The 25,213-nt window shown below is 38.5% G+C and overlaps 1 protein-coding gene across 2 annotated transcripts in view; it reads right to left on the reverse strand.

Annotated features, from left to right (window-relative positions):
* The window catches only part of NELL2 (neural EGFL like 2), a 366,647-nt gene that overhangs the window by 92,462 nt on the left and 248,972 nt on the right, over window positions 1–25,213 (reverse strand). For both annotated transcript variants that reach the window (XM_068561143.1, XM_068561144.1), the window contains exons 15-16: window positions 5,536–5,658; window positions 2,668–2,763 (exon numbers count right to left, since the gene is read on the reverse strand). In XM_068561143.1, the coding sequence (XP_068417244.1) occupies window positions 2,668–2,763; window positions 5,536–5,658 (219 nt within the window). The remainder of the gene's footprint in view (window positions 1–2,667; window positions 2,764–5,535; window positions 5,659–25,213) is intronic.

The raw sequence follows: 25,213 nt of genomic DNA on the forward strand, positions 1-25,213 counted from the left end.
TTCTTCACTAAATGGCAATAGCCAGGGTCCCTAGTTTGAGGAATCCCAATCCCAGTCCCCCTCAACTCTCTCCTCAATACCGCATTCAACATATCACACTGAGATGTGAATGAGCAATACACCTTTTATATTAACCACTGAAATTCTGGGACTTGATACAGAAGCTGAGGTTAGTTACCTTTATTAATAAAGTAAATATCAATAATAATAATAATAATACCCATCACATGTAAGGTCCATAGGTTAATAAAATAATTGTATACTATCTGCTTTAGTTTTCTTTACAGGACTTATTGTTACCTGACATTTATTTTCCTGTTTAGAGTCCCTCTTTTCCACTACACCATCATTTCCATGCAGACAGGGCCTCAGTTTTATGCACTGCTATATCCTGTTTCTAGATCAGTGCTCAGCATATAACAGATCCTAATTAAACATCTGTTGAATAAATGGGTGAATAAATTATTTCAAATGGGTCTCTTCTCATCTGAAGGTATTTTTTTAAAGGGCACACCTTCTATTTATAACTACATCAACAAAGATGGTGGTGTTGGGAGGTGAGGAATTGGGATGTAACCTGGAGCAATAATTGGGACAGATGCCTTAAGGCAAGCGTGGGTATTACATTTTCCCAGATAGGAGGCATTCTCTCTCCTCTGTCATTAGAGTGACTTCAGAAGAAACTTTGAAAAGCAATTATATAGATAAAAACCTGGGTTTGGGAGTAGAAAGACCTTAGTATTCAGCTGCTAGCTCTGTGACGTTAGAAAAATTAAATCATGATGAACCCAATATTTTTGTTTGTAAATGGATAATACCTCCAAGATAATACCTATCTTCGAGGAGACCTGTGAAGAGTAAGGTGATGTACAGAGGGTAAAAGACACAGAAGTTATGCACCGTGCCCAAGGCCACATAACAAGGCAAGAGTAGAACTAGATTTTAAACCTACATCTTCCTCAAAGCCCTTGGCTTTTTGTGTTTGTCCTCTTACAGACTGAAAGGTCAAGGATAATTACACAGAGAAAGCTAAATATTCTGTTGGGTTACTTTTAACTCCAGTTTTAAATTTTACATTGCTCAGATCAATCTTATACCATTCCACACTTTCACAATCTCTCCATATAATTTTTTTTAGTGGGGAAATGATACGCAGGATTGAGCATGACCATTATTCATCCCAGATTTTCTGGGACAGCCTTTATTTCAAAATTGCACACCACTGAAATTCCCTGAAAAAGCCACTATTTCAGTATCCAGACTTTGTACCAGAAACAGCATAAAATACTGTATTCAGGCAACATAGTTACCATAGGTCTCAATGTACACCTTGTTAGTGTACCTTGATGCGTGTGTGGGTACTACTGGAGATCATGGGATAGAAACATTGTAGAACCACTGCACTGAAGTACCTGATTTTGATCTACTAAATCCTATGATAGTTAATTATCAGAAATTTGTATTTTTTTAGCAAGTTAACAAGCTCTATGGGTGATTCACATGCATGATGAGTTTTGGAACTCTTGATTTTGGAAATGATCTCCTTAAGAAAGAGGCCCACATATCAAAGATAGCCACTAGGCATTTTCTGTTAGAGACCTTTGTAACCAGTTAGTCACTGAAGTTTGAAAAGCACCACTTCGAGGTACTGGCAGAAAGAAAGGATGTGGTGATCCTTTTGTGAGCCTCCTTCTGTACTCAGTGGCAGTACTTATTCAGTAAACTTTTCACTTCTCAAATGGACCAGAGCATTTTCTGTCTCACATTCTGATCAGTGTATTTATTAAACCCGATGACTGCAGGTGGGATGGAGACAGGACATTCACTGCATCTACTGCACTGAGATTTATGGAAAGCAAGAGGAGGTGGTAACCACTAATCACTGGTGGCAGCAGCTTTCTCTTAGGGAGAATAATCAGACTTTGTGAGGTCATCTGCTATTAGAACCCACTTAACCCAAAGAAACCAAAACTACTACTGATATGATTTTAATTAGGGGCTAATACTCAAGGCACTTTTTAAATTCTCAAGGTGTGTTTTCAATGGACAAAACATCTTACTTTGAGTCATAAGCTATATACAGACTACACACATATATATATTTTTTTAATATTTTTAAAAGTTTCTAGTATTAGTATCTATCAGAAAGAGTAAGTTCAGAACAGACTTGGATGAGGAATAATTAAGGGGTAGAAAACTTTAAACACTTTGTAAACAGACAACAATGAAAAAATATTAAATGGGCCAGGTAAAAATTTATTCAAAATTCTCAAATGTGGATGCAGGAAGTAGTGTGTCCCAGGAAGTGAGTTGGCCACAAGCTTGAACTCTATGCTTTAATATGGGCATATAGATTCCAGGAAAACTGGGCGCCAAATGAGTAAAGTGAATTATGAAGTCATAAAATCCTGGGCGATCCCACATATTTTTCTGAAAAAGTTCAACATACTTCTAGTTATAATAGCTGCAAAACCTCCTTAGAGTGACTTTGGGCAAATGCCCAGTGACTACACCTCACTGAAACTTCCCACCTCCTGCCTCCTAAGCTTCCGTGTTAATAGCGAGCGCCATGCTTTGAGAGCCCACTTGAAACATTACTTTCCTCATGGGTTACTTTATACATTGGCGTAAAAACTCATCTTCTAGAAGATGGTATGATATTCTTACCCGTTTCACAGCTGGGCCCGGTGAAGCCTTGTGGGCAGGCACACACGTTAGCGGCAATACAAGCTCCTCCGTTCCTACAGCCATCTTTGCAAAACGCTAAAATAATTCAGATACATAATTTTAGCACTTTAGAAGGAAGTAGTTCAAGATACTCCAGACTAGCTTTTCTTTATTGCCTTTGATATAAATGCTATTATAATTTCATATTCAAATAATACTTTCCATATAGGTAAAAATTTCAACACAATTTGTAGACTAGTACTCTTTCCATTGTTAAGTATTTCACCTGTAAAAGAAAATACTGAGCTTTCTTTTAACAAAAAACAGTAGCCTTACAACACAGGAATTAGAAGTAGTATTGCACCTCAGTGTAGCAATCCAGCTTGAAATTAAATCTAAAAAAAAAATGGCAGCCATCCTAGGCATCTTCTTAAGGAAGAAACCACCACCTAAAGAATAAGACACAGAAATAAGAAATAATTGAATCCTATACGGCTCTGATCATTCTACACACTGTCCAAACTGTCAAAATACTAGAGAAGTGCCCCATCCTTCAAAAAGTTCTAAATCAGTCCGGGTGATGAATTAGCCAATAATGAGAATTTGATAAAGGATTCTTCAAGAAGGGTCTTGAATCCCTCTGCCAAGGATAGGTCAGGATCCAGGATCAAGGGCAAAGGCACTGCATAGCCTGTTGTGTTAGAGTGGGTTTGTGAGTGAGGGGAGTTCTTCTGTGAGCAGAAAAAGAAGCCAAGCTCTGAGCCACTGCAAGGGTGATCTTTTGAGATGCGCTGCCCTCAAAAAAGGTGAGAAAAACAAGATGGGCAGGATGGAGTACCCTTAGAAACTTCTGTTTCTACTTCAGCTTATTCTTTGACTGTACGGCAAAGGCTGTTCCCTCAGCCTGGCAAGGCCTGTTGTGGATGAACTTGATCAGCCTGTTCCATGCCTGGGGCAAAAGCTTTTGCTCTAGTTTTCTGGCATGTGCTTCCTGTAATTAGTTAGGATGTACTTTCTCAGAGTGGGAAACTGTAGAAATCTGAGATTCTGCTACTGAATTAAAGGAAGGGGCACAAAGAGGCCATTTGGCTTTTTTGGTTCTAGGTCTTAATCTGTCTTCATCCTAGGCAAAAGCAATACCTAGTCACCAAGAACTTGCAAAGAGATTAGGAATTGAAGCCTCATGAAAAGAAAGGGTACACCCACCAGACCATGTGTATATCCTCCTTGGAGTAATTTGCAAGGTTGCAGCCTGTTGATAGAGAATAGGACTCAATGATTCAGATCCTACAGCTAAACTACTTCTCTCTCAGCTTTTGACATTCCCAGCAGAGATGCACACAGGAACGGAGAGGAGAGTCTTTACTCAGGCAACCTATAGTTCTAATTTCCAGAAGAAATTTATAGACGCTGGAAAGTTCTCCTTCCTTCAAAAATAAGAATTATCTGTCTGCATCTTCTCACGGCTTCAAGGATTCTTTACGCTATAAACTTTATTTTTCACATTAATAAGGAGTGAGAGTCAAATGCAAATAAGAATGAGAAGCTGTTGGGCTTCCAGATGAAATCTTAACTCTCAGAACATCCAGATGCTTTGGGGAAGTCCTAAGGGTGCATTCGTACCATGCTATGGACTTGAAAGTCTAGCTTTCCTCAGGATCCGTCCAGTTTCTGAGGAAATCTTTGTGGGATTTAGACTCCCAAATGCGTAGGCCTTTAACAATGCTCTAAACTACAGATTTCCATAGACTTTGACAGAGTAATCCTCTGGCCCACCCCTATCTGCATCCACTGTATGATTGTAGACCAGGTCTGAAAGTCATGACCAAAGGACACGGCATTAGTAACAATTCCTTGTTATCTCCTGTCTCCCATATGCATGTAACAAAGAAAATTAATTTTGGTAAACCCCAGGATAACGAACACAGTACATTTGAGGAATGGACCAGTTCTGAAGCTCAAAGTGCCTGAATTAGACAAATGATAAATAAATCTATATGACTTAACAAGGAATATGGGCTTTATCCTATGGAAGTTGGTGGAGTTTCCAGAATAGGACCTCCGTTTTCCTTGTGAAGTGGGAGGTAAGCTCATCTGATGAAGGAAAACGAGGGCATGGATAAAAGAGTGAATTAATGGATGGTGGTGCACTACAGCTGGAATATCTGCTGATGGAAATGAAAACCGGAGAATTATTGATTGGTAATGACAAACCAGGTAAAATGGGAAATGGTAACACATAGAAACCTAAAATTCCCAGTTAATTAGTACTCAGCTCAAGAGAGAGAGAGCAGAGAAGAAAAGCTCTCAGACTGACCCCTAATAGATATTTCACAGTGGATCATGGTAGTAAAACAAATGGGTTGATAGGGCTGCCGAAAATAATATAGCTGTAATGTTTGGACTCAAAAAGAAATATCGGAACCTGGGAGGAGACTGGTAATCTGGATGAAAAGGACAGGTAAGAGAGATTAAAGATGAAAAACTGTGGAAAGAACAGAGTGGGCAAACTGGAAGCAGAAGGACGTGGGGTTAGACAATAAAAAGCTAAAGTTTAGATGTCTAGAGTGGAGTAGTTCTGTACAAAAATGCCCAGGATGTGATTATGGCTATGATTCCACTAGAGAGGAACAGAGGTGGAAACCACTGTGGTTGAGGTCATGGAGCATTAAATCAGAGTTGTTGAACAGTTTGGCCATTTAAACACTGACGTAATCCAAGAGGAAGCCCATGAGCTACACTTCAAAGTTCTCAATGGCTGTGGGAAGTACCCAGAAGGCAGGTAACAGTGACGAGAAAGGGTGGAGGGAGGGAGAGATGGATTGCATGATCCCTAATGGAAGAGGTGCCAGCACTTAAATCTCTTACCTTTGCACGTCGTTCCATTCCCGGTATAGCCTGGCTTGCAAACACAGTTGTGTCCTCCGACAGTATTGAAGCATAAAGCATTTTCATCACAGTTGTGCTGATTTGTGACACATTCATCATGTTCTGAAATGAGGATACGTTTTTGTTACTCAAAGACAGATTTTCAAAACCACTGTGTTTAAACTGCACCTTCATCTTTGTTAGTGTATGCTATTTCTTTCCAACACAGACATACACAAATTACCTATTAAAGAAGAGCTTGTATTTTGAAGTACTGTATACTCCTCTTGAAGTACATACATAGTGTACACATCCACAAACCTTAAACACAAAAGGATTTGGATACAAGGCCCACCAATAGTAGCAAGGAATAGAAGGAGAGGAGAGGGAAGGATGGGGATTAATTCTCAGAAGTAGGTCCCAGAGCCAGCTGTTTACAGTCTCAGCGGGGAAAGGCACGGAAAGGGTGTAGCACGGAAAGGGTGATAGGAAAGGATGTGTAACTGTATTGCTCCATGAATCCTGACCCGCAGGATAATGGACTTGAAGCCCTGTGGAATGAGATGCAGTTAACATCTACATCCACACTTGCAGGCATAAAGATACACGTGCAAACTGCTGGGGGAATATCTGAGTTTCTTAGTAAATTCCCTCTTTCTGCAAAGGAAGTATCACACTTTTATTAAATAAGACTAAAACTTGCCTTTATAATATGTGCAAATGCAAACTCTGAGACGTACAATCAATATGATACCTCCTTTAACTGTAACTTGACACTTTCAAAAGCACTGAATCATTTGATTCTCCCAGCCCCGCTGTGAGAGAGGCAGAACCAATGTCATTGTCACCATTTTAAAGATGAGTCAGTGGTGGCTCAGAGTGCTTCAGTAGCCTGCCCAAGTTCATGGAAATATTAGGCAACTTCAGAATGCTAGCTCAGTGTTCAGCAAAAATGTAAGTGTGAGGAATAAATACAGTAAATATGAGAAAGAAAACAGATCTAACCTCGAAATCAAGATGAGTAGGAAATGAAATACAAGTGAGGAAATGCATACAAGTTAGTTCAGCCATCTAAAATCCCTACAGCCTCACTACTTATTACCCAGTCTCTTACATAAATAGTATTTAGGTCTAAAATTAAATATATATTTTAATACACTTACATTGATCGAGCCATTAATTCACTATGATATAAATAATCAAAGCAAAAAGAAATATTGCTTTTTCACTTTAGAACTTTTTGCATTCCAAACCATATGTATCTATCTATATATTATTCTAGACAACATAATAGTACTGTATCTGTAATTTTGAAAAAAAATTGCCTTTGACATATGTAGTTGAGATTAGACTAAAATCATTTATTTTAACTATAATACTAAAATAGAATGCTCTTTGTTTTATATTTAAAAAATAAAGATTAACATTTCATGATGCTATGTCCTGTGTTACGCAAGCACAAAGTTATGATAGTTTTAGCTATAGGCCTATAATAAAATCTATAAAGATTATTCCCAATAACCTTTCAGACAGATTTCAATCACTAAGGTTTTAGAATTACACAAATAGATATTCTCCAAATTCCTGGCTGAATTTCCCCAAATTATATAAAATTCCACCTTTATTATCTAGAATCAGAACACTCCAGAGTTTTAAATAAATTCATGCATATTGATGATAGCTTAGAAAATGGCTGGATTACACATGGGTGTCGTAACTGGGGATACCCTTGGACACTATTAAATATCGGAGGGACCAGAATGGGCAGCCCACCTCCTTCTGGGTTCAGCTGCCTGAAGCAAAATAAAACCACACTGTGAAGTTTGCAGCTGCTGCCAATTTTCTTCCCACTGCAACTCAAAGTGCTGCAGTTAATCTATAAATCTCTATACAGACAGCCGTGGGGCCCTTTAAAGACAGCTGCTGATTGATTTGATGTTGTTTTCACCCCTGCCTTGGTTGTCCTCTTAATTAGACGGTACTCACTGGGTAGAGGAAGGGCCTAACAAGATTCAGTTTAGCAACCAGTATGATAATGTTCAACAAATGTTAACTAATTACGCAACCTGGAATCTGGTTTGTCCTTTACTCTTGGCGGCCACTGAAATGAATAAGTGGCTTCTAAGCAACTCAAGGGTGAAGACAATTTTCCGGTTTTTAAATGCACTGGCGCGCACCTGTACATATATTGTCCCCTCTGCCTGCAGTGCCTGCCCCACGGAGTCTCCTGGAAAACCCTTACTACTTTTAAAGATTACACTAAAATGGCATGTCTTCTGTGAAAATACCTTTCTCTCCCCCTCCCACAGAGCTGGGGCTTCTGTCTGTTTTCCCTAGCACCAGATACAAGGCTGTTTTACTACATTTTATCATAAGTGTCTACTTCTCCTTGGTTCTCTATTTTCATGCCCCACCTGGGAGTGTGAATGTTTCGAGAAGAATTTTATATTTTTCTTTGTATTTCATTTCAACATTCAAAGAAAGTGTCTTGAATAAATGACTGAAAGAATGAGTGACCAGGGACTTCCCTGGTGGTGCAGTGGTTAAGAATCCGCCTGCCAATGCAGGGGACACGGGTTCCAGCCCTGGTCCGGGAAGATCCCACATGCCGTGGAGCAACTAAGCCCGTGTGCCACAACTACTGAGCCGGCGCTCTAGAGCCTTTGAGCCACAACTACTGAGGCCCGTGTGCCTAGAGCCCGTGCTCCGCAACAAGAAAAGCCACCGCAATGAGAAGCCCACGCACTGCAACGAAGAGTGGCCCCTACTTGCCGCAACTAAAGAAAGTCCGCGCACAGCAAAGAAGACCCAATGCAGCCAAGGGACATACTTCCTATACCGTTATCATTCAAGTCAATCCCAATTTGTTCAATTGTAGACTAGACACCAAACGGAAAGCTACTGAAACCTAGGCTGTTTTTTACTGATTTTACTATGGTGGTGTTTTACTTGGTTTGGGATATTTCAAATATTAATTAAGATAGCAGGACATATTTTGAAAACAGAAAGTATTAATTCTTTTATATTGTCACTTTAATTTTTTTCAAACTACTTAAAGTTGGTTATACTCACAATAATCAACTAAACTGTGATCTTAAGAAAAGCCTTTTAAAAAGCCTGCACTAGGGGTTTCCCTGGTGGCGCAGTGGTTAAGAATCCACCTGCTAATGCAGGGGACACGTGTTCGAGCCCTGGTCCGGGAAGATCCCACATTAAAAAAAAAAAAAAAAAAAAAAGCCTGTACTGTAATCTCACAGAAGAATTAACTTTAATTTGACAGCCCTTTAAAAAAGAGAATGTGAATGAAGCAAGGAGCAAATATTCTATAAGGTCATCTCAATAAATAGCTAATTATTGCTTCTCCATATCCTCTTTTGGTCAAATGTCAACTTCATACTGTTTCCCTGACTGACATACCCCTAAGGACTCAACCACCAACCCACCAGTCAGCCTATCCATTTCTAATACTTCCTTCAACATTTTTAACATATAATACATAAAATTAAATAAAATAAGGCAGGAAATATTAAGACAGAATTTAAATCCATATTACATTCCAGTGTCTGAGAAGAGCATGTCAGGATATAGTTGTGAATAACTTCTAAGTTTTATTTCACATATATTGAAAAGCAGACACATCAGATCTGATGTTCAGAATATCCAATCCATAAGATCCAATGCTATCCTCATGTCCTCAGCTAAAATGTCATTGTTCATGTGACATGACAGTCCAAACAATAGCTGGGATTGAAACCGAATGCACCCCTTTCTTTTTCTTTTCTTTAAAAATATTAGCACATAATAATTTTAATCAAAATTTAATCACTTTTGTACCTATGAATTTTAAATTTAAATAAAATGGAAAAAAAGGAAAAACATTATAGAAAGAAAACATCACCCCTCAACAGTTCTAAACAGAAGTAGTATGGGTGTCAATTATTACAGTACCTTATATACAGAATAGATAATGTTACAGTGATAGCTAGCAAAGATTTGTCCTGAGTGCCATATTTTGTATGCTCTGCCTCTTTACATACTATGTAAAACTGATTTCATACCAGTGACAAGGGTCAGTAGAGTAAAATTCCTCTATGAAAATAAAGTAATAATATACACATTTGGATTTATCTAAATGCAGATGTTACATATAACAATAATACTTCAGTTTCACTGATTAACTCCTAACCTGTTTAGGTTAATGTATCTAAAATCATTTTAAGACTCAACACCCAACAGATCATCAGTCAGAATGACATAGAGTTGGATTCAAATTGGATTTTAAAATTGGTATTCATATTGAGCTGTTTCCAGAATGAATGTACTATCTAGAGACAAGACGGCCATTCTAAAATTCATATAGCTTTTCTCACTATGATTTCAGCACAGACATGCAAAACACAGAGCACATGTTCTATTCAAGAATTTCACTATGATACAAAAGGCAAATACTACAGAAAATAGGAATGAGAAGTAATTTAAATATATCTACATTTCAATTCAATTAAATACAATTTTCTTCAATGTCTACTGTGTTTTAGGATCTTTTCGGGATTAAAAGTATGATTATAAATAGTAGCTATCCTCACATAGCTTAAAGTTTAGTTGGGGAGATAAGACAAAAACAGTTGCCTTTAGCGCATGGCTTCCTTATGAGAAATGCTGAAGCAAGGAAGAAATCTCTGTTTTAAAAGGTCATAGAGATCAAAGGAGGAAGTCATTTCTAGTTGGGTCAGGTGGGAATGCAAGAATAACTTCATGGAGAGCAGAGCATTTGGCATGGATATTTTTTATGCATGTGTGGGGAAGAGGCAGGTTCCAAGCTGAAACAGCATTTACATACTTTGCTTCTTTTGTTTTTGGAATCTTGAGTCTCTTACAAATTTGACTGAACCTGAATGACTTGTAATAATCCTAGTTCTATTTCAGTGCTTGCATACCACATACTTTGTAATATACACTATCTCATTTAATCCTCTTATTAATTAGGAAACCTTATTATTTTTCAGAAAATTAAACTTGGCTTATAGAAGCTGAGTATCTCACCTGAGATCACACAGCTGGTAGGTGGTAGAGCTGTGAATCACAACATCTGACTCCAAAAACTAGGTTATTGATTGCTATGCAATAGGGCCTCCTGACATTTAATGCATAGGTTTTCCCTGATCTATTTTTTTATCCTAGTGTTCTTTTTTGTAATTATCCAGAGGTTTTGAATGTTTACACATTACAAGTCTTCTAATGTTTCACAATTAGGAAGTTATCATCTCTTTATTGTATTTTCTAGTATTTTTTTAACCCTATAGGAGCCTTATTAAAAATTATAGAACTCCTAGGGCAAAGCACTGAGGTACTTTCTGTTCATACTAAAATCTACATTTTCACACAGTTGAGAGACATTTTCAAAAGAAAAGGAAGATATCAATATGGTCAAGTACAAACGCCTGAAAAACAAAGTAACCAGCTCACAGAACTTGGACTCCAGCACTAATTCTCCCAGCTTAAAAATCTCTGGAAACTCAACCGTAATGTAGTTTGGCAACCAGATAACTCCAATGTCCAAGAGTCCTCTCCTCTGATACCAGTGGTCAGGCCCTAGTAACACTGTCCACTGCTTCTCGAGAATTCTGTTTTATATCCCCCAGCAATATACTAGATCCTTGGGCTGACACTTTTACACAGCAAATTCCACTCTTCTGGTAACAGAATGTAATATAGCTTCATAGCCGGCCCAATACCCTCAGAGAATCTTTCTTTTCCTCTGATAGATTTCTCCAGTTACAAGAATTATATTGTCTATGCTGCATCTTCTACTTTCCTTTCCAAATCTAGAAATGTTGGGAAAACAGCAGCTATCAGGGGTAAGGGGTAAGTTCCACAAAGAAAACTGTTTCACTTTCCCTGGCCCATGTGTTTCCTGGAATATAAATTTACAGTGAGCAAATTCTCTCTTAGAATGTAGCAGGATATGGCTCTAAACCTAGTGACAATCTACCTCAGGTCTTAACCTGGGAACAAGCTCCCTCAGGCTTAAGACTGAATAAGTCTTGGAGCAAGGAAGCCCATGGAAGTGTAATAATCCTAGTTTATTGATAACACCATCAAACTGGATGCTTAGATGGGTGGTTTATCTCAAAAGTGAAGAGGTGCTTGGTTATTTTCCTCTTATATTTCCAGAGATCAGATTGCTTGCCTTAAGATATCAATGAGGTTTGCAGCAGTTCATCCATGAGTTTCACGCATATGTGTCCCCACCAAAGTCAGTGTGTAGTTATGTGTACTGGCCTGTGAAGAGCTTCAGAACAAGACAGCCCATGGGTCTGCAAATGAGACCTCTTAATTTACTCTGAAAAGAATGATGACAATGGTGAGTCCCCAGATAATATATGCCATCTCTATTTCTCAAATGAAACAACTCTTTGGACTTAACCACAGTTCCTTAGTACATTCACAAGATAATTATTCTATGGCAGGTCTTTTCAAAGTGAGTACAAACTGAAAATAAAGATTGTTCTCTATTACAACTCAAAATTTCTAGATAGTTTGGGGGTTTATTGGAAAGAACTGGAATTCCTTCCTTCCTTCTTATCCCTCCTTCCTTCCCCTCCACAGATATTTAGTGGTCTGGTATGTGAACACCAATATTGTGCTCACTGCCACCGGCAAGACGCATCCCTGAAATCAAAACATTTGTCCTAATGATTACTGCTTCGTAAGGATGATTGTTACAATTCATTAGCTTAAAATGTCCTCCATCAACTGTTCTGTACTAGGACCCTAAGTAAATATGAAGACAAAGTAGAAATATGAGAAAATTATGTACTATTTTAATAAGCAATAGCAGGGAGGCAGTGTGATACATATGCTTTCCAGACAGGCTTGGTTTGAGATGCTATTTTATCCTAAGTTCTCAGTGGCCATGTGAAAGTTAGCCCATCTTTCTAAGTTTAAAATGAGAAAATTAAGACCTATGTTAGAGAACTGTTACAAAGAATAAACTTCAATGATGAATGTAAGCACCCTGGCAAATAACAGACACTCAACAACTATTAGTTACCTTCTCATCTTATTATCTACTTCAGTGGGAAAATTCATTTTGTCGTTATTGGCTAGATGATGTCCTCTATTTCAATTTGCAAAACCTAAATGTCTCACAGAATTTGCTCTCTTTGTAATCTTTTCTGAAATCAAATACATTTTGGACACTTTTCTGGTTTCCAAAATGCCACTGAAATAACTTTCAATGGTTATATTAAGGAAAAAGAAACCTCTATCATGCTTACCCAAAGCTATTCATTTTGTTTCTTATGGTTACCTTATTTACTCACTTTATATTACAGAGAAAAATCTATTTAGTACAATGTCATTTTAACAGAAGTCTACTTTTACTTTTAACACTATTCAAGTAACTATAAGAAATTATACTTTAAACTTGCTCAATGCCTACAACAGCAGCAAACCCACTAAAACTCATTTTTAACACCCAAGCATTTCTTGTTCACTACTCAACTTTCCTGTTCATTGACCACACCAATTCAATACTGACTTCTTGTTATTCTTCAGTTTGTTCAGCAACTAGGAATTTGTTCAGATTTCCTTCCTCCGACATACTTGGTTTATTTTCTTCTAGTCTTTTCACTGTACGTTCAGCCTCCTTGCCTAATCCCTATTTGATCAAGAATCTTAACAACCAAAGCACACTCAAATTTCCTCTCTACCCTTACAGTAATTTCACAAAGTAATTCAAATTCCATTTTTATGGCAAAATCTTGTTTTGTCCTATTTGGTGTTTCAGGAAATAAGCTTTGTCTGAACACACTGTAGGGCAACAAAATACTTTTAACCATCAGTCAGATAGTTTTCATTTGTTCTTTCAGCACACATTTATGAAACTTCTGCTGTGTGATTCTAGTGCTCCGGAAGAGGCAAAGATGCATCAAAATGGGATTTGTGACCTCAAGAAACTTTTGAACTATTACAGGATCGTGACGTGACTAGACAATAACTGTGATATACTGCAGCCATTGCTTAGTGCTGTAAGAGAGAAAATAATAGTAATAATGACAATAGCTAATTTTTAAGTGCTTACTACACGCTCTAAAGAACTGCACTCAGTGTTTTATATGCATTATCCTCTTCAGCCTTCACAAAAACCTTTTCAGGTCGGTACTATTATTACTCTTACTTTACAAATAGGAATAGAGAGCTTTCCCAGAGCAAGGACGCACCTTGCCCAACATCACACAGCTAGGAAGTGACAAGCCCAAGAGCCTTCAATGTCTGAAAAAACTACAACCTATAAACAAAGATTTCAAAAGGCTTAAAGAGGAAGAGATGAAGATCGACTGAGTGGGATTCCCATAATCCTGGGAAAGTGTCATATAACAAATAGGCCAAAAAAGTGAGTCTTAAAAGATAGGAAGGGTTTTAACAGGAAAAGGGTAAAGATGAGGATGAATATTCCATATGGAGACAGCTTGAGTGCAAAAGACAAAAGCATGGGGTATGGTCGGACGGTTCAGCGGTTGAGCTGGCATAGGTGATGACTGACAGGGGAGAGTAAGGAACAGCGTGAACAGGTCAGGAATACAGCGTGATTTTATCTGGTGGGCAATAAACAGCCACCTCCCCCTGTACCATAAAAGGTGGAATGAGAAAATTAAAGTTGATTTTTAGGGAAATTAACTGTAATATGCAGATGAGGAGAGGCTAACTTTCCTTGACAAAGTAGGATTCCCGTGTTAGCAAGCCAGCCTCCCTCTCTCTCCTTAATCCTTCTTTCTTCCTTTTACTCTTCTCCTTTGGAATCAGACTTAGATTATTACTGAGAGTTGAGAAAAGAGTCTGTGCAACACTGAGAGGTGAAACAAAGGGATAAGGAAGAGGAAGGGGAGGAGGAGGGGACGTGGAAATGGAAGAAAGCAAATAGACAGCAACTGAGTGCTTATTATCTGCCCAGCACTGTGTTGGGTAATGTACCTGTACAGCATAAGGAAGTACTACAAGGACATAGGAAGAATAGCTGAGAAGCTAGCCCCCCAAATCATAAGATTCAAATCCCTTTAAGGCAGCAATCATGTCTTACTCATTTTATACAGCTCAGTTCCTATGTTTTGTGGAAGGAAACTGTGTTGAAAAGAGAGCCTGCAATAGAATGGACCACAGTGATGGGGAAAGAGGGGCAGATTTAGACACAGAACTAATACACCCCACAGTGAATCCATTTTTGAGTCAAAAGAAAGAAAGGTATTAACAATAGCTCAGGTTTCAAATCTGGGTGACTGGGAAGATGGTGGTGAGATGAATAGAAATGAGGGCTTCTTTAGGGATTCTGTTATTCTTGTTCTTGTTTTAGTTTGGTTTGATTTGTTTTTTTATGGAAAAGAAGAAAACAGAATTAAGAAGTTAAAATATAAAAGCAAAGATCATATTAGGAAATTGAATTTACTCTACTGATGGTGACAAGCAAACCAAGCAAAAATTCCCCACCCCAAATCTGTCAGATAACCACCTAGATGCTAAAGCCTTGGGTCTAACTTATCAATCGCCCCCAACATCCAACAAAATGACTGGCACAAAATTGGTCTCCAGTGAGCATTTGTTAATGAGTGAATCAATCACCATAAAGTACGTCTCTAACATGCAAAACATTCAGAGATTTGCTAATGCCAACTATTCAAGGTATGTATCCTGTAGTGACAATTCTGTACATCCCTGCTTTCTCTTGCATTCCCCTCAGCAGCTTTGCTGCGTTCTCTTAAAATGCCTAACCCATCCTCATTCCCTCACTCTTGGCACATAACCTCCCAACAACTTCACAGAAAACCACCAGGTCATCGGGAAAGAATATCCTCCGGTTTCCCACCCACAGATGAATTTGTAGCTACGTGTACCAATAAGCCTTTCTTCCTCCCAAACCAGGAATCTGGGAGTCACCACAGACCTCTCTGCACTTCCTCCCACTCACTGCATCCAGGGACCAATTCATCCGGATTCTACTTCCTTGGCAATTCTCATCCCTAGCCCCCATCTCCATACCCACTGCTCTGCAGTTGCCCATATTTGGGCACGAAATATCTCCTTTGGATTATTGCACTAGTCTCATTATGACAACGCTGCCCCCAGTTTTGTACGTTTCCAAAGCATTACCAGAATGACTTTTCAAATAAAAACTGATACTGTCTATCTCTCCCTCATTCTCTTCTTCTCAATTTTTCTAGTGACATCCCATTATTTTAACTAGCCATCAAGGCACTGCCTACTCATTAAGAGTTTCATTATGACATTTTGCTCTCACCATACTGCATCATTTATAACTCCCCCATGGCATCTATTAATTAATGATGACATTAATTGAGATTCCACTAAAGGCCAAGGATCATACCAGCCAATCCCTGTATATTTCACACATGCATCCTTGCTTTTTGCCCCAAAGGCCCTTCCCCACTTTCTTTGTCTACCTCTCCTACTCACCTCCCACTCAGATCAAACAATGATTCCTTCTTCAGAAAACCTTCCTTAAAACTCCGTCAGTCTAATTTAGCTGAGCCCCTTAGGACCCATGGAGCCTTGTGCTTAATTCCATCACAGCATTTAAAAGCCACAATAGTAGTACTAAGAGTAAGGATGTTGGAGTCAGCGTACCTCAGTTCAGATCCCAGCTCCGCCTTTTGCTAGCTGTCAAATCTTACATTAATTACTATTTTTTTAACATCTTTATTAGGGTATAATTGCTTTACAATGTTGTGTTTGTTTCTGCTTTATAACAAAGTGAATCCGCTACACATGCACAATTATCCCCATATCTCCTCCCTCTTGCATCTCCCTCCCACCCTCCTTATCCCACCCCTCTAGGTGGTCACAAAATACCGAGCTGATCTCCCTGTGCTATGTGGCTGATTCCTACTAGCTATTTTACATTTGGTAGTGTACATATGTCCATGCCACTCTCTCACTTCATCCCAGCTTGCCCTTCCCCCTCCCCGTGTCCTCAAGTCCATTCTCTACGTCTGCATCTTTATTCCTGTCCTGCCTGTAGGTTCTTCAGAAGTTTTTTTTTTTTTTTTTTTCAGATTCCATATATATGTGTTAGCATACGGTATTTGTATTTCTCTTTCTGACTTACTTTACTCTGTATGACAGACTCTAGGTCAATCCACCTCACTACAAATAACTCAATTACATTTCTTTTCATGGCTGAGTAATATTCCATTGTATATATGTGCCACATCTTCTTTATCCATTCATCCGATGATGGACACGTAGGTTGCTTCCATGTCCTGACTATTGTAAATAGAGCTGCAATGAACATTGTGGTACATGACTCTTCCTGAATTATGGTTTTCTCAGGGTATAGGCTCAGTAGTGGGATTGCTGGGTCGTATGGTAGTTCTATTTTTAGTTTTTTAAGGAACCTCCATACTGTTCTCCATAGTGGCTGTATCAATTTACATTCCCACCAACAATGCAAGAGGGTTCCCTTTTCTCCACACCCTCTCCAGCATTTATTGTTTGTAGATTTTTCAATGATGGCCATTCTGACTGGTGTGAGGTGATACCTCATTGTAGTTTTGATTTGCATTTCTCTAATGATTAGTGATGTTGAGTATCCTTTCATGTGTTTGTTGGTAATCTGTATATCTTCTTTAGAGAAACGTCTATTTAGGTCTTCTGCCTATTTTTGGATTGGGTTGTTTGTTTTTTTGATATTGAGCTCCATGAGTTGCTTGTAATTTTGGAGATTAATCCTTTGTCAGCTGCTTCATTTGCAAATATTTTCTCCCATTCTGAGAGTTGTATTTTCGTCTTCTTTATGGTTTCCTTTGCTGTGCAAAAGCTTTTAAGTTTCATTAGGTCCCATTGGTTTATTTTTATTTCCATTCCTCTAGGAGGTGGGTTAAAAAGGATCTTGCTGTGATTTATGTCATAGAGTGTTCTGCCTATGTTTTCCTCTAAGTTTTATAGTGTCTGGCCTTACATTTAGGTCTTTAATCCATTTTGAGTTTATTTTTGTGTATGGTGTTAGGGAGTGTTCTAATTTCATTCTTTTACATGTAGCTGTCCAGTTCTCCCAGCACCACTTATTGAAGAGGCTGTGTTTTCTCCATTGTATATTCGTGCCCCCTTTATCAAAAATAAAGTGACCATATGTGCGTGGGTTTATCTCTGGGCTTTCTATCCTGTTCCGTTGATCTATATTTATGTTTTTGTGCCAGTACCAGTCCGGGAGCCTGATTCCTCCAGCTCTGTTTTTCTTTCTCAAGATTGCTTTCGCTATTCGGGATCTTTTGAGTTTCCATACAAATTGTGAAATTTTTTGTTCTAGTTCTGTGAAAAATGCCAGTGGTAGTTTGATAGGGATTGCATTGAATCTGTAGATTGCTTTGGGTGATAGAGTCATTTTCACAACATTGATTCTTCCAATCCAAGAACATGGCATATCTCTCTATCCGTTTGTAACATCTTTAATTTCTTTCATGAGTGTCGTATAGTTTTCTGCATACAGGTCTTTTGACTCCTTACATAGGTTTATTCCTAGGTATTTTATTCTTTTTGTTGCAGTGGTAACTGGCAGTGTTTCCTTAATTTCTCGTTTCGATTTTTCAGCATTAGTGTATAGGAATGCAAAAGATTTCTGTGCATTAATTTTGTATCCTGCTACTTTACCAAATTCCTTGATTAGATCTAGTAGTTTTCTGGAAGCATCTTTAGGATTCTCTATGTATAGTATCATCTCATCTGCCAACAGTGACATCTTTACTTCTTCTTTTCCGATTCGGATTCGTTTTATTTCTAATTCTGCTCAGATTTCTGTGGCTAAAACTTCCAAAACTATGTTGAATAATACTGGTGAGAGTGGACAACCATGTCTTGTTCCTGATCTTAGAGAAATGGTTTCAGTTTTTCACCATTGAGAATGATGTTGGCTGTGGGTTTGTCATATATGGCCTTTATTATATTAAGATAAGTTCTCTCTATGCCTACTTTCTGGAGGGTTTTTATCATAAATGGGTGTTGAATTTTGTCGAAAGCTTTTTCTGCATCTACTGAGATGATCATATGGTTTTTCTCCTTCAATTTGTTAATATGGTTTATCACCTTGATTGATTTGCTTATATTGAAGAATCCTTGCATTCCTGGGATAAACCACACTTGATCGTGGTGTATGATCCTTTTAATGTGTTGTTAGATTCTGTTTTCTAGTATTTTGTTGAGGATTTTTGCATCTATGTTTATCAGTGATATTGGCCTGTAGTTTTCTTTCTTTGTGACATCTTTGTCTGGTTTTGGTATCAGGGTGATGGTGGTCTCGTAGAATGAGTTCCGGAGTGTTCCTCCTCTGCTATATTTTGGAAGAGTTTGAGATGGATAGGTGTTATCTCTTCTCTAAATGTTTGATAGAATTAGCCTGTGAAGCCATCTGGTCGTGGGCTTTGGTTGTTGGAAGATTTTAAATTACAGTCTCGATTTCAGTGCTTGTGATTGGTCTGTTTATATTTTCTATTTCTTCCTGGTTCAGTCTTGAAAGTTTGTGCTTTTCTAAGAATTTGTCCATTTCTTACAGGTTGTCCATTTTATTGGCATATAGTTGCTTGTAGTAATCTCTCATTATCCTTTGTATTTCTGCAGTGTCAGTTCTTCTCCTTTTTCATTTCTAATTCTATTGATTTGAGCCTTCTCCCTTTTTTTCTTGATGAGTCTGGCTAATGGTTTATCAATTTTGTTTATCTTCTTAAAGAACCAGCTTTTAGTTTTTTTGGTCTTTGCTATTGTTTTCTTCATTTTTTTTCCCATTTATTTTGGATCTGATCTTTATGATCTTTCCTTCTGCTAACTTTGGGTTTTTTTTGTTCGTCTTTCTCAAATTGCTTTACGTGTAAGGTTAGGTTGTTGATTTGAGATGTTTCTTTTTTCTTGAGGTAGGATTGTATTGCTTTAAGCTTCCCTCTTAGAACTGCTTTTGCTGCATCCTGTAGGTTTTGGGTTGTCGTGTTTTCATTGTCATTTGTTTCTAAGTACTTTTTCATTTCCTGTTTGATTTCTTCAGTGATCTGTTGGTTATTTACTAGTGTATTGTTTAGCCTCCATGTGTTTGTATTTTTTACAGATTTTTTCCTATAATTGATATATAGTCTCATAGCCTTGTGGTCTGAAAAGATACTTGATACAATTTTAATTTACCAAGGCTTGATTTGTGACCCAGTATACGATCCATCTTGGAGAATGTTCCACGAGCACCTGAGAAGAAAGTGTATTTGGTTGTTTTTGGATGGAATGTTCTATAAGTATCAATTAAGTCCATCTTGTTTAATGTATCATTTAAAGCTTGTGTTTCCTTATTTATTTTCAGTTTGGATGATCTGTCCATTGGTGAAAGTGAGGTGCTAAAGTCCCCTACTATGATTGTGTTACTGTTGATTTCCCCTTATATGGATGTTACCATTTTCCTTACGTATTGAGGTGCTCCTATGCTGGGTGCCTAAATATCTACAATTGTAATATCTTCTTCTTGGATTGATCCCTTGATCACTATGTAGTGTCCTTCTTTGTCTCTTGTAACATTCTTTATTTTAAAGTCTATTTTGTCTGCTATGAGAATTGCTACTCCAGGTTTCTTTTGATTTCCATTTGTATGGAATATCTTTGTCCATCCCCTCACTTTCAGTCTGTATGTGTCACTAGGTCTGAAGTGGGTCTCTTGTAGACAGCATATATATTGCTCTTGTTTTTGTATCCATTCAGCCAGTCTATGTCTTTTGGTTGGAGCTTTTAATCCATTTACGTTTAAGGTAGTTATCGATATGTATGTTCCTATTATGATTTTCTTAATTGTTTTGGGTTTGTTATTGTAGGTCTTTTCTTCTCTTGTTTTTCCTGCCTCGAGAAGTTCCTTTAGCATTTGTTGTAAAGCTGGTTTGGTGGTGCTGAATTCTTTTAGCTTTTTTTTTGTCTGTAAAGGTTTTAATTTCTCCATCGAATCTGAATGAGATCCTTGCTGGTAGAGTAATTTTGGTTGTAGGTTTTCTCTTTCATCACTTTAAATATGTCCTGCCTCTCCCTTCTGGCTTGCAAGATTTCTGCTGAAAGATCAGCTGTTAACCTTATGGGGATTCCCTTTTATGTTATTTGTTGTTTTACCCTTGCTGCTTTTAATATTTTTTCTCTGTATTTAATTTTTGATAGTTTGATTAGTATGTGTCTTGGCATGTTTCTCCTTGGATTTATCCTGTATGGGACTCTCTGTGCTTCCTGGACTTGACTGACTATTTCCTTTCCTTAGGAAAGGAAACCTAGGGAAGTTTTCAACTATAGTCTCTTCAAATATTTTCTCAGTCCATTCTTTTTCTCTTCTTCTTCTGGGACCCCTATAATTCAAATGTTGGAGCGTATAATGTTTTCCCAGAGGTCTCTAAGACTGTCCTCTATTCTTTTCATTCTTTTTTCTTTATTCTGCTCTGCAGTAGTTATTTCCACTATTTTATATTCCAGGTCACTTATCCGTTCTTCTGCCTCAGTTATTCTGCTATTGATTACTTCTAGAGAATTTGTAATTTCATTTATTGTGTTGTTCATCATTGTTTGTTTGCTCTTTAGTTCTTCTAGGTCCTTGTTAATTGTTTCTTTTATTTTCTCCATTCTATTTCCAAGATTTTGGATCATCTTTACTATCATTGCTCTGAATTATTTTTCAGGTAGACTGCCTATTTCCTCTTCATTTGTTTGTTCTGGTGGGTTTTTACCTTGCTCCTTCATATGCTGTGTGTTTCTCTGTCTTCTCACTCAGCTTCACTTACTGTGTTTGTGGTCTTCTTTTCACAGGCTGCAGGTTCGTAGTTCCCTTTGTTTTTGGTGTCTTCCCCCAGTGGCTAAGTTTGGTACAGTGGGTTGTGTAGGCTTCCTGGTAGAGGGGACTGCTGCCTGTGTTCTGGTGGATGAGGCTGGATCTTGTCTTTCTGGTGGGCAGGACCGCATCCGGTGGTGTGCTTTGGGGTGTCTGTGACCTTATTATTATTTTAGGCAGGCTCTCTCTTAATGGGTGGTGTTGTGTTCCTGTCTTGCTAGTTGTTTGGCATAGGGTGTACCAGCACTGTAGCTTGTTGGTCATTGAGTGGAACTGGGTCTTAGCATTGAGATGGAAATCTCTGGGAGAGCTTTCGCTGTTTGATATTACGTGGAGCCAGTAGGTCTCTGGTGGACCAATGTCCTGAACTCGGCTCTCCCACCTTAGAGGCACAGGCCTGACACCTGGCTGGAGCACCACGACCCTGTCAGCCACACAGCTCAGAAGAAAAGGGAGGAAAAAAGAAAGAAAGAAAAAAATAAATAAAACAAAATAAAGTTATTAAAATAAAAATTTTAAAAAATATTAAAAACAGAAAAAATGTTAAATAATAAAAAAAAGGAAAGAAAGAAAGAAAGAAAAGAGCAACCAACCCAAAAACCAAATCCACCAATGATCATAAGCATTAAAAACTATACTAAAAAAAAAAAAAAAAAAAAGACAGACAAAACCCTAGGACAAATGGTGAAAGCAAAGCTATACAGACAAAATCACACAAAGAAGCATACACATACACACTCACAAAAAGAGAAAAAGGAAAAAATATATATATATCTATATATACTAAAAAAAAGGAAGAGAGCAACCAAATCAATAAACAAATCTACCAGTGCTAATAAACTCTAAATACTAAACTAAGATAAACATAAAACCACAAACAGATTAGATGCAGAAAGCAAACCCCAAGTCTACAGTTGCTCCCAAAGTCCACTGCCTTAATTTTTGGATGTATTGTTATCTATTCAGGTATTCCACAGATGCAGGGTAGATCAAGTTGATTGTGGAGATTTAATCCACTGCTCTTGAGGCTGCTGGGAGAGATTTCCCTTTCTCTTCTTTGTTCTCACAGCTCCTGGGGTTCAGCTTTGGATTTGGCCCTGCCTCTGCATGTAGGTCACCTGAGGGTATCTGTTCCCGCCCAGACAGGACAGGGTTAAAGGAGCAGCTGATTCGGGGGCTCTGGCTCACTCAGGCTGGGGGGAGGGAGGGGTACGGATGCAGGGCGAGCCTGCGGTGGCAGAGGCTGGCATGTCGTTGCACCAGCCTGAGGCGTGCTGTGTGTTCTCCCGGGGAAGTTGTCCCTGGATCATGGACACTGGCAGTGGCGGCTGCAGAGGCTCCCAGGAGGGGAGGTGTGGATAGTGACCTGTGCTCGCACACAGGCTTCTTGGTGGCTGCAGCAGCAGCCTTAGCGTCTCATGCCCGTCTCTGGTGTTAGTGCTGATAGCCGTGGCCCATGCCCATCTCTGGAGCTCGTTTAAGTGGTGCTTTGAATCCCCTCTCCTTGCGCACCCCAGAACAATGGTCTCTTGCCTCTTAGGCAGCTCCAGACATTTTCCTGGACTCCTTTCCAGATAGCTGTGGCGCACAAGCCCCCTTCAGGCTGTGTTCTCGCAGCCAACCCCAGTCCTCTCCCTGGGATCCGACCTCCGAAGCCGGAGCCTCAGCTCCCAGCCCCCGCCCGTCCCGGCGGGGGAGCAGACAAGCCTCTCGGGCTGCTGAGTGCTGGTTGGCACCAAACTTCTGTGCGGGAGTCTCTCCGCTTTGCCCTCCGCACCCCTGTGGCTGCGCTCTCCTCCGTGGCTCTGAAGCTTCCCCACACCGTCCATCCCCGTCTCCGCCCGCGAAGGGGCTTCCTAGTGTGTGGAAACTTTTCCTCCTTCACAGCTCCCTCCCAGAGGTGCAGGTCCCGTCCCTATTCTTTTGTCTGTTTTTTCCTTTTTTTCTTTTGCACTACCCAGGTACATGGGGAGTTTCTTGCCTTTTGAGAGGTCTGAGGTCTTCTGCCAGCGTTCAGTAGGTATTCTGTAGGAGTTGTTCCACATGTAGATGTATTTCTGATGTATTTATGAGGAGGAAGGTGATCTCCACGTCTTACTCCTCCGCCATCTTGAAGGTCTCTCCTTACATAAATTATTTAATCTCTTTACATCAGTTTTCTCCTCTGTTAATTGGACCTAATAATAGCATAGGAGTAAAATCTCCAGGAGGATCTGGGGCAGTACTTGGTAATGAAACAAATATTTCTGTGGTAAAAGTGTGACTATTCATACCAAACTGGATAAATAAAGATGAGAAATAACATGGCATCAGATCAAATTTTGCTGCTAAATGAATTAAAAAAATAAAAACATCCACTGTCCAGAGCTGTCTGGGACTTTTTGGAGTTCAGAATTATAGAGAAGGGATTGTGCATCTATATTTTCTTCACAAAGTTGCAAGAATTAACTGAGGTAATGTATAAAAGGCACTTAGAACAATCCAGTGCAGGTAAATGTTTCATAAATTAGCATCACACTGTCAGGGATTGTTAATTCTTTTATCCGTCCCCCATTTATCAGCGTACGCCCTGAGATAGCAAATTTTTATTATAGATCTTTGAATCCTCAGTTCTTGCCACAACACCTGACATGTTTTAAGTGCTTGGTAAATGTGGATGAATAAATATTCAGCGTCAATCTATACAAAACCAGTGTTTTCAATTTCTCAGAGTATTTCACATCTGACACTTTACATTTTACATTGTACTTATTCAAAATCCATGTAGCATGCTTGGGATTTATCATTTAGCGCAGTACCTATATATGGCTTAAGAGATCATGGGATGCTTAACTTCACCAAGGCAAAGGTTCAAGCTTGATACTCCTATGTTTTCATGTCGGTGCTGCCTCTAAATGTGGATGGAGGCATGTTTTTTTCCATTTATTAAGATTTATTTGAAAGAAAGGAAAGGTGTTCACTAAGCTAGTGAAAACTTCTACTGCAGGAAAAAATCATCCCCACCTAACACCATGTGATCTATTCTTTCATTTAAAGCTCTCAGCCCTGCTCTGCTTTAATGCCTACAAAAAATAATAAGAATAGAGAGTGTATTCAACAAACTGCATCAGAAAAAGTATCTCAAAAAATGCAACATAAAAGGGAATTTTTGAAATACAAAATTATCTAAGAAAAGCAACCACAGTATTCCAATCTAGACAAGTCTTTTCAATGCATTTTAAGATGACCTTGGATTTCCATACTTAGATCAGACATCATATTCTGACCCTTTATCTTCCAACTTACAGACAATAAAATGATTCCTCAAATATTAAAGGGTTGGGACTATGGGGCAAAGGAGAATCATTGACCTTTTCACTCGGAAACTTAATTTTTAAAATGAGCTTCATTACAAAATTCACCTCTCTTAGAGCAAGTTACTTGAGTCTTTACCACAGCAAAATACAAGATATAAAACTCTTTTCGATTCCAAAGGATTTTATATATATATATATATATATATTTCTTTAGTATCCTTAGTAAAACGTAAGATATATGTGAAAGTATTTTTGATACACTTTTATTTCATGCTTCTCTGTGTACTCTGTGCTTCACAGCATTTAACTATCTCTGATATGTTAGAGCTGGTATCTTTTGATATCTTTTAGTACTTCTAATTGCAATAATGTTTATTGATATTACCAATATGTAAGTTCTACTATGCTTAAGAGTCGTAATTGTTATAAGACAAATAAGGCAGAATACCTGTCCTCAAAATATTTATAGCTGTTGTTTTCCCATAAAATAATACACACAAATGTATCCCTTTATGTGTGTGCAGTATGTGTGTGAATATATTTT

Source organism: Eschrichtius robustus, chromosome 13 (genome assembly GCF_028021215.1).
Source record: "Eschrichtius robustus isolate mEscRob2 chromosome 13, mEscRob2.pri, whole genome shotgun sequence".
Classification (NCBI taxonomy): Eukaryota; Metazoa; Chordata; class Mammalia; order Artiodactyla; family Eschrichtiidae; genus Eschrichtius; species Eschrichtius robustus.